The sequence below is a fragment of the Musa acuminata genome, chromosome BXJ2-6 (assembly GCF_036884655.1).
Source record: "Musa acuminata AAA Group cultivar baxijiao chromosome BXJ2-6, Cavendish_Baxijiao_AAA, whole genome shotgun sequence".
NCBI classification, from domain to species: domain Eukaryota; kingdom Viridiplantae; phylum Streptophyta; class Magnoliopsida; order Zingiberales; family Musaceae; genus Musa; species Musa acuminata.
In genome coordinates, this window is record NC_088343.1 from 18,326,620 (window position 1) to 18,336,940 (window position 10,321).

The 10,321-nt window shown below is 35.2% G+C and overlaps 1 protein-coding gene across 1 annotated transcript; it reads left to right on the forward strand.

Moving 5' to 3' along the window:
* The first annotated feature begins 841 nt into the window (after window positions 1–841).
* On the forward strand, window positions 842–6,568 carry LOC103974559 (CBS domain-containing protein CBSCBSPB5-like). The gene is made up of 14 exons (XM_009389408.3): window positions 842–1,052; window positions 2,002–2,170; window positions 2,261–2,393; window positions 2,475–2,645; window positions 2,787–2,868; window positions 3,004–3,117; window positions 3,221–3,287; window positions 4,362–4,467; window positions 4,570–4,628; window positions 5,345–5,454; window positions 5,558–5,688; window positions 5,771–5,856; window positions 5,974–6,063; window positions 6,199–6,568. Exons 1-14 carry the CDS (start codon window positions 934–936, stop codon window positions 6,376–6,378), a joined length of 1,617 nt encoding a protein of 538 aa, XP_009387683.2. The 5' UTR covers window positions 842–933; the 3' UTR covers window positions 6,379–6,568.
* The last annotated feature ends 3,753 nt before the right edge of the window (window positions 6,569–10,321 follow it).

Here is a 10,321-nt window from a genome sequence, read left to right on the forward strand (position 1 = left end):
GTGGGTCCAGCAATATCCTCGATTCTAAAATAGGTACAAAAGGTGGGTACTCCAAAGAAGTGCCTTTAGCAAGCGTCTTTTTAAAAATTCTCGTCGTGGGGAATGGGGAATGGACGGCTCCAACTGACGAGGCTTCTTTGACCGACCACCGTGGCAACCAACACTGTGGGATTCCTTCCTCGGACACCCAGATCTTCACCTACTGCAGTCCCGAATAAGATTCTCTATTTAAATATTATATAAAGTTCACGCCGTCACCAACTATTTCTTATTATTATTTTTTATCTCTATCGGTCATCAGCATATTAACAAGTTTTCATATTATCCCAATCTTTCTATCTTAATTAGACCAAACGAAGCCATTTCATTCAATTGATTTGGTATAACTAATTATTCCTAATTTGGTATCAATTCCCGCTCCCGTTTGATTCGGACCAGGGTGTCATCTGATCCAGGTTTACAGGGTTTGATACAGATGGCTGGCTGCTGTTCGACGCCTCACAGCTTCTTCACCGACCTTCCATTTGGCAGGTACGCGAAGATGCCCTTTCCTATCTCGGCCACGCAGTAAGAAACACAGACGAAATCCACCCTTATTTATCATCCACATCCACGCATGTGGACCCACCGATCAAAGGATGGGTGGTCAGTGGTTTAAATAATTTGGGTAATACATCTCATGACAAATCACTATTCTTTTTACATTTTTTATTTGTCTTTATTTTGAGAATATTAATTAGCGGTCGCGGAGGCCTTACCGTTCCGTTTGAAACGGGATAAAAGAGGCGCGAAATAGAAAAGAAACCGTAACAGTTCACCTTCCGGTTCCCCTTGTTCTACCCGAGTCCCGGAACTCCTAAGCGCTCCCCTTCCCCCTCTTGCCGGCGATTGCAGGAGATTGGTACTTCCGATCTGCAATCGGGCCAACTGGGGATGGACGGCCAAGCCCATTCGAGGAGGTGCTCGTCGTTCAGCGGCTCACCTGCGAGGAAGAAGCAGCCGGAGATGGGGAGTTCCGACAGCGGTCGGAAGACGCCCCTCTCGCGTTCTTTGTGCGCTTCTGCCCTTGATTGTCTTACTTTAAGCGGTTTCTTCCCTACGTAGTACAACTTTTCTCTTTCGCGAAACGAATATTATTGTTGTGTTTGTTTCAATTATGTCAAATCGTTCTGATGATAGGTCAAGAGCATGTGTTGTTGGTCGATTAAACATTTCGTTCTTTTGATCATATGCTTCTACTGCTTAATAAATGCAATACGGTCCTGATGGCATTTTGATTTGAATTGTATCAAAGTCTTGAAGGAGATGATTGTTGGAAAACATTTTATTGGGCGATTTCGATTTAAATCCTAAATGCTTGCGGGAAGAGGTAGGATTAATGTTTGATCTTCATCATCGTCGCAGTTGGGGGTTATTGTATGACCTTGATTGTTCAGCTCTTTATTGACCAATTTCTGCATAAAACAGGTTATATGAATTAATTTCTTTTTCTTTGGCAAGAGAAAGATGGAGTGCCTCAATATATTCATATTTTTTATTGTAAATGGCATAAATGGGGTTATGTAGGATATTAGAATAGTAAAACCTATCTTAAAATTGGTGACATGAGGTTAATCATGTCAGTAGTTCTCCCTGCTTGCCACATTATTAGACCGATTTATATGTTCAAAGCATTTCTCTGTCCGTTCAATCCAAATGTTCCCAGCTCAATGAAGGTAGACTATGTACCAAAGCCTTCTTTCAGTTCATGTATTTGCTCATTGAATACTTCTTTGTTGACAATTATCTATACACCCCTATGATTGCACACTCTAGATGCAGTAATAGATTGATGCTTATATGTTCTTTTGCGGTTATTATTCATAAATCAGAACTTCTATTGATGCGTGTGGAGTAATTGAGGACTTTTACTGATGATGTTGACCACGTTAACTATTTTATCTATCAGTGTAATACATCCCTATGATTACTCTTGTTGGCCTGTTTATTCCTTTGGAGCAGGACTTTAACTGGTGAGAGAACTGTCAAGAGGCTACGACTGTCAAAAGCATTGACAATGCCCGACAGTACAACAGTGCTGGAGGCTTGCCGAAGGATGGCTGCTCGTAGGGTTGATGCTGCGCTGCTGACTGACTCAAATGCTTTGCTCTGCGGAATCCTGACGGACAAGGTTGATACACTATGTTTTCATTTATTACATACTGGAAACTAAGTCGTTTCTTATAGGTTGAGTGATGATTACATATTCTGTTAATTGAAGGATATAGCAACAAGAGTTGTTGCTTGTGAATTGACGCTTCAGGATACGCCAGTTTCGAAAGTGATGACAAGAAATCCCATTTTTGTTCTTTCCGACACTCTTGCAGAGGAAGCATTGCAGAAGATGGTCCTTGGTTCGATTGACCTAAAACCGTCTGATATTTCCTTGCTACATCAAGCTAAATATTTTATTTCTTTTCTGCTTCTATTTTCAGGGAAATTTAGACATTTGCCTGTTGTGGAGAATGGTGAAGTTATTGCTTTGCTTGACATCACAAAATGTCTATATGATGCCATTGCACGACTAGAGAGGGCAGCTGAGAAGGGGAAAGCTATTCAAGCTGCTGTTGAAGGGGTCGAGAAAAACTGGGGAACATCTATATCTGGTCTGTGTTAGCAGAATACAAACAGCTGATTAGTTGATGGATGCAATTGTCAGATTGTTTATTGTGTTAGTTTTTTATTTATCCCTCAACTTCTTAAATACCTGCTCACAGAAATTTTTTACTGATTTTACTCCTGCCCAGGGCCTAGTACGTTCATTGAAGCTCTTCGAGAGCAGGTATTTCAGCCATCATTGTCAACAATTATCCAAGGAACTCAAAGTAGGTAATATCTTCTTCTGTAATTAGCCACATAAATGACAATGCATATACTATAGGTGATTTTTAAGATTATAGAGATATTTTTATTTAGTAGTGTCCTATGAAGAGTATATTTCTTATAGTGATGTTAATCTATCAGGGTTGTTACAGTCTCACCAACTGAGTCAGTTTTGTCTGCTACCAAGAGAATGGTTGAATTTCAAATGGGTTCGGCAATAATTACCATCGGAAATAAGCCAATTGGAATACTTACGTATGCCCTTCAATTCTAAATCTAAGGTCACTTTCCTTGAAGAACGTCATCTTAACTATTAATTCTGCTGAGAGTTTGTTTTCCTACTGTTCTTCTGAATCAGTTCAAGAGATATTTTGATGCGTGTGGCTGCAAAGAATCTTTCACCAGATACAACTGCTGTAGAAAAGGTATGTGTTCAGTACTTTGATGTGGAGTTTTCCATCTTACAATGATTTTATATAAGCTTGTTGGATTAGTCCTGTATTTCTCTTGTCATCTCTGTGATTTCCAAGATGTCTATATATTAATAATCTTAATAACGTAGAACATGATAAACAAATGAGATCAAATGTTTAATAATCCGAGTATGCAATTCATTAGCAGGCATAACTACTTTGATCAAGTTAGAAATGCTTGGGATAAGAATAAGGTTATAGCTCTATACTCTTATTTCATGATTGTAATGAAATAATAGCTTTTGCATATCTTTGCCTAAACAAGGGATAAGAATATGGTTTAAATAATTCTGTATACTAACAGTAGACGATAGACCACTGCACAGCCATCTGATAAAGAAATTTCCAATGTATATGTGAAACTAATTTAATTCTCATTTTTACAGATTTGTGTCTTTTTTTATAGAGAGAGAGAGTGGGGACTGTATCACCCAAAAAAGAGAACTTACATGTATTGATGATTTAAAATATCATTAAGTTTTGGGGATAAGTTAGGAATTTCAATGTGCCACCAGATCGTCAACTGTAGCCACTCTTTCTTTTATTTCTGAATATTATATTCTAGACTTTCCTCAAAAGGAAAAAAAGAAAGAAAATCATTGCCCATGTCAAACCAAGGATGAGTATACCATGTATGGAAAATGGCAGTCCTGCCATAATGAAGAGGGTTTTCAGCAACTAGGGAATTGTCTTGTGTCACCACCAGTAACCAGCAATTATATCTTCAGGTATAGTATTATATTAAATTTTCTGCTCATAAGGTGGGTCTGTGGGAAAGAAATCCTGGGTTCGCATCACAGGTACACAATTTCATCTGCATACTAACTGTAACACACTATGTTGCATTGTGATCATTGGCCTATATGCTAGCAATAGAAGTTTGTGTTTCATTTAAAGCTTGTAGGATATTATATATTAGCCTGAACAGTGTAGATGGGATTCTCCTAATAACATATTTGTGTCTGGAAGTATGGTGGTCATGTTTCCAGTGCTTTTATTCCTGACACGTATGATTCTCATATTTAGGTTATGACACCGAATCCCGAATGTCGAAGCATTGATACCTCGATCCTTGATGCTCTTCACACTATGCGAGCTGGAAAATTTTTGCATCTTCCTCTAACAGACAGAAGTAAGCTATTTAATCTTCTTCCTACCCCAAAAAGGAGAAAGATGCTTTTGAAATATAGAATAATCCTTTTTGCTGTCTCTTACATCTTTTTGTTCATTGCAGATGGTATCATTGTCTCAGTGATTGATGTACTTAATATCACACATGCTGCATTGGCCACAGTAAGTTAATATGTATAATTTTACATAGGACATTCCTCTGACAGTTTGTTTCTTTCATTGATTGACTCACTCGACATATAGGTGAATTTCGATAGATTGCAAATCATATATCATTCTATTAGGTGCACGTGAATGTTAGTTTCTAGCCAGAGTACACGAGCTGAATAGTCCGTCCTATATATATATATATGTATATATGGAGTATATATACATATATACATATATATATATATATATACATATACATATATATATATATACATATACATATATATATACACACATATATACATATATACATATATATATATACATACATATATATATATATGCATATATACATACATATACATATATATATATACATGTATATATATATACATATATACATATGCATATATGTATACATATATATATACACACACACACACACATATATATATATATATATATATATATATACATGCACATATATAGAAATGTACATATATGTACATATGTATATGGGTTCAATTTTTCATATCAACCATATGTTCTTACCATAACTACCATTTGTCAGATGATCTAACAGTTCAGTGGCAGTGTTTAGTTTATTCTATAATCAACCATCAACCACTATAATAACAAAATTCAATTCTAGACAAGCTGAAATATTTAAAAAATACTGTTTTGCCCTTTGTTTTCTTTAATTAATGTCTTTGTTTACTGTTAACAAGTTTGAAAGCAGTGCTGCCGTTGGAAATGAGGCCGCAATTTCTTTGATGCAAAAGTTCTGGGATTCTGCAATGGCCACAGGGCCTTCGGAGGAAGATGATGAGACACGGAGGTAACCTGCTGTAATTTTCCCCCTTGGGAAATGCTATCGCACTTCACGCGAACTGCTTAAATACACCATGACATCTCAATCACCAACTCTGATTGTGGAATAGTGAAGGATCTATGAAGATGACATCTGAGGTGACAGACGTTGTGGCCTCTGCGTACCCTTCTTCAAACTTACCTGACATGTTCTCTTTCAAGCTTGAGGATAAACAGGGCAGGATGCATAGATTCCATTGTGGTACGTTAGCTACTCACTTGACTATGGATCGACTTGAAGTTTTTGCCTTGAAGATTGGTAATGCTTGGAGTATACATTTCAGAAACGCGGAGTTTGACATACCTTATCACTTCCATCCTTCAAAGGGTGGGCGATGACATCGACAGGAATCATCTGCCACATATCCTGGTATTCCCAGAATGTTCATTACAGTGCAAAAAACATATACTTCTTTCTTTTTTTTGCCCCCCAAAAATGCACGCTTCCTTAACCTGATTTCATTTAAAATAACATGGAAATTTGCAGTACGAAGATGAGGATGGTGACAAAGTCATTTTAGCATCCGACAGTGACCTGGTTGCAGCCGTGGACCATGCAAGACTTGTTGGCTGGAAGGCATGGCTACCCAAGATTTCCTTCTTACAACTCATTCTTCTGATACATGATTAATGACTCTCTATTGTTACCATTGTGACTTCTGCTTTTGGTTAAAAGCCAGCTGAACATATGGTGATTTCTGTTTTGGTGCAGGGATTGAGGTTACACTTGGATTACTCTGCCAATGGGTGTGGGAAGAAGGGTAGGGGATCAGGAAGAATGGAGTTGGCAAACATAGATGCATGGGCAGCAGCATACAACATGGTTGCAGCAGGAGCTGCAGTCGTGGCTGGCCTGGGTATGATGGCTTACTTGAAGAGATTCGCATCATAAATCAATACACTATCAATAGTGCCTCAGACACACCTCTCCCTAAGCCAAGCAACTGCAAGTAGCAGAGAAGTGAAGCAAGCAACAGCCCTGTAATCATTTTGATGGATAGCTTTCCTCTCAGGTTATATATAAATGAAGAACCGTGAGGAGAAAAGCCATCATCAAGCGAAGCAAATTTTGTGTAGGGTGGGTAACAGGATGTGTTATATATACTGTCACTGTTTGGTGCTTGTGGGTGTCATGGAATCAAGTTGGCTTCACAGTTTGCCACGTTATGGCGAACGCACATGAAGGCTTCAGTAGCCTTTGTCGTACTACGATGAGCTGTTGCTAATGTTACGATGCCATTTACTCACCTTCGCGTTACTTTAGTGCTGCTGAAGAGCACGAGCACTCGTGGGAGTTTCGTTGACATCATACATGATCGATGGGACTATAAAATCCAACCACTTTTGGATTGCAGTAACTTTTTCAAATAAAAAATAACAAAAGTTAAGAACTTTATGCCTCATCTTATAAATTTTTTAAGGTATCAATTAATTTAATTGATAAAAACTTTGTCTATTAATTATAAGGTTTTTGATTGAATCTCCTTTTTAGTGTTTGATTGGCAAAATATTTACCTTCATGGCACCTAGTCAGCACAAAGAGATTGGAGTCTTCAATCAATAATCCAACCATATTTATATTTACTCAATATCAAATATCCAAGAAACATTCTCTCTCAAATATTTTTTCTAGTTAAATCAATTATAAAAGAAATCTATCAAACAATAATAATCAAAGTCAAATACTATTTTAGTAACCGGGATCACATCAGAACCTCACATAGTATTTTTTTTTTATAGGTCGGTACCAGATGAATTGTTTAAAGACTTAGTCGCACATGAAGATTTGCATGCTATTGAATCTTTCAAGTAATTTTTAAATTTTATTAATAATAAATAAATCTTTTTTATATTTTTAAAAATATGCAAATCTATTGATTTTTGAAATAACTTCTTAAGTTCAAGATGAGATGATTCTAAATTTTCATATTTAATGTAAAAAATATATTTGCCCTGAGTATTTTTTAGTATATCAAATTCATTAGTAAAGTATGATCCTTTTTCAATGAATTGTATTTTTTATTAATCTTTTTTAAGTTCTCAACTAGCTCATGATGTGATAAATAGATTTCGGGAGACTTTGTTACCTCATCGTCAAAAGCTACGAGGGAATAATTTGTCACTTCTTTTTTGGTGGTTTGTTCTTTCATCTTCGATCCACTTAATTTATCCAATATTACTTTGAATGTCTGGTCTTCTTTATGAATGTGATCTTCCTTCTCAACTGAGGATATTTACTTTTGAAATATCTCTTTTTTTATATTATTAATATGTCATTATATCTTTTTTTAAATCGATTTTTGTCCGTCTCATTTCTTGTTTAAGTTAACTTATTTTTCTTCATGAACTTTTGAATTTCCTTATGAGAAGGTATACTTTTTAGTCTTTGAACTATTTTGATTTGAGTTTTTCTTTATAGCCCTCGAGGCAATGTTCTTTTTTTTTTGGATAAATTTTTTTCATCTTTATGTGTCTCGTAAATCATCGTATAAGTTATTAGTGATTCTATAAGTATTTCAAGAGGAAGATTGCTCAAATTGTTGGCTTTTTAGATTGTAATCACCTTTAGTTCTCAATTCTTTGCAAGCGACTTTAAATCTTATTCATTAGTTCAATGTTAGTGTAACATTTGTCAAGTGTTTTTAATCTATTTACAATATTTGTAAAGTAGATATATATGTCAATAAAAATGGATTCATTTTAAATAATTTATAATAATGAATCAAAATATTAATCTTAGATTTTTTTATTCTACTTATGCCTTTCTAAATAACTTCAAGTGTATGTCATATATCATATATAATGTTACAAGTAGAAACTCGGTTCAATTCATTTTTATACATAGTACAAAATAAAACATTCATAGTTTTAATATTTAAAAAAATATTTTTTTTAAATTATTATATTCATTTATCAGTTTAATTTTTTTTTTCAAAATCAACCTTAATGATATTCAATAAATCATAATTCATAAAAAATAATAAAATCCTCATTCTAGTTTTTTAATAGGTGTCATCCATCTCATCAAACATATGAGGATACTTGAAAAAGTTATTAGATCTTTCTTGGGTGTAAATTCAATTGAAAGAATTTTGTATTAATATCAATTATTATGATCTTAATGACTCTAGAGGTGATGAATTAGTACTATAGTAATTTTAATTGATTTAAAAACCTGATTGATAAAATAACATGTTTCAAAAATATGATTAATCAAGTGTTGAACGTGAATAAAAGTTTCAAGTAAGGTAAATGAAAATAAGTAAGCAAGATAAAAAAATCATACGCAAGAGAAAGAATATAAATTGATTTATAGTGGTTTGGTCTTTTCAACCCATGCCCTCTCTCGATTCCTATTTGCTCGAGCCCACTAACTTTTATTACCAATCTTACTTCAAATATATGAAGATCAATAACCTTTACACCATTTCTCGTTTTCGAGTTTAGGAGAGGACCTTCATACTTATTTTTTTTTTACATGAGATCTCTTATCTCCTGTAACTTAACGACCCTCGCTTCTAATTTGGTTTCTAATCTAACAGCTTCATTTCCTTACTTCTCGATCTACTGTTGGCTCATTACCTATTGCTGCAGGTTCTTCTCCCTTTGACTTTGCATGCTTGGCTTAACCAACTCCAATAATGGAAAATATGTCTAATAATAATAAGCAATGGTGAGAGGTCCTAACGTGAAGTCGCCAGCACTGGACTAGTACTTGATTCTGTAGAAGATCTTGATTCTGCTCCTTTCGACGAAAGAGAGAGATCAGAAGCCGCTGTAAATGATGTGTATCTGTTCGAAAAGAAAGCTCCGTATTTACATTTGCAACAGGGTTTGGGTAAGAATCCTGTACTGCCATCAGATCTTATGCTTGAGTTTGTTAGCTCGATGAACTAATTAAGACAGACCTCTTTTGTTGGTAACTTGACTTCTCACTTGTTCTTGCGAAAGCACTTGTGGAATGTAGGTGCACCTGTTCTGTTATAGAAGTCGTTTGTCACCCAAGGTATAGGTAGTTTAAATGGTATAGGTCGCTTTAAGAGTCAGTCCAGTCTTTGGGATCAGTAAGAGATGTTCTCAGTCCAAGTCAAGTGGTCAATTGAACGTGGTCCAATCCAAGCAGTTCAATTGATTGATCTTCGGGTGCTTGACTGGAATCCTATATATAGAGAAGCGGAGGTATTGCCGTGAAGTTCAATTATTACTTGAGATTGGAGTTCAGTGTAGCACCACCCCCAACTACAGAATGGAAGAGAGTAGCGCCTAGGAATAGCGCAAAGATGAGAGTAGAGGCAGCCTATACTAAGGCAGAGACAACCATTTCTTTCAACGGTTCCACTTGGATACGAGACTTCTCCTGCAGTAACAACGCAGTAGGGCGAGTTTGAAGCTACCTTTCATTGAGATAAGAAGCACATGATATAATTGATTAATAAAATAGAGCATTACTTATTTACTTATAACAACTTATTGTTCTGTTACTTCATTTATTTATGAACTAGCGCACAAATCTCACTAACGCTTGCTCTAACTCCTAATGCTACAGTCAAACATTCCAAAGAGAACTTCGTTAGCGCAGTGAAGACAGTTGATCTGTTATAAATTGTTTAAATTAAAAAGAAAAAAAGAATTTCTTTTCAAAAAATTTATTTGAAAAGGTATTTTCTTTTACAGTTATATTGGTAGTTATTTTTCAAAGATGATGTCTTTTGAGAAAATATCTATAAATAGATATTTGAAGATAAATTATTAAGACATCTTTTTTAATATTCTTCCTCTTTACTCTTTAAGTGATTGAATTAGATATTTTCTAATTTCTCTTTGAAGATTTTTTA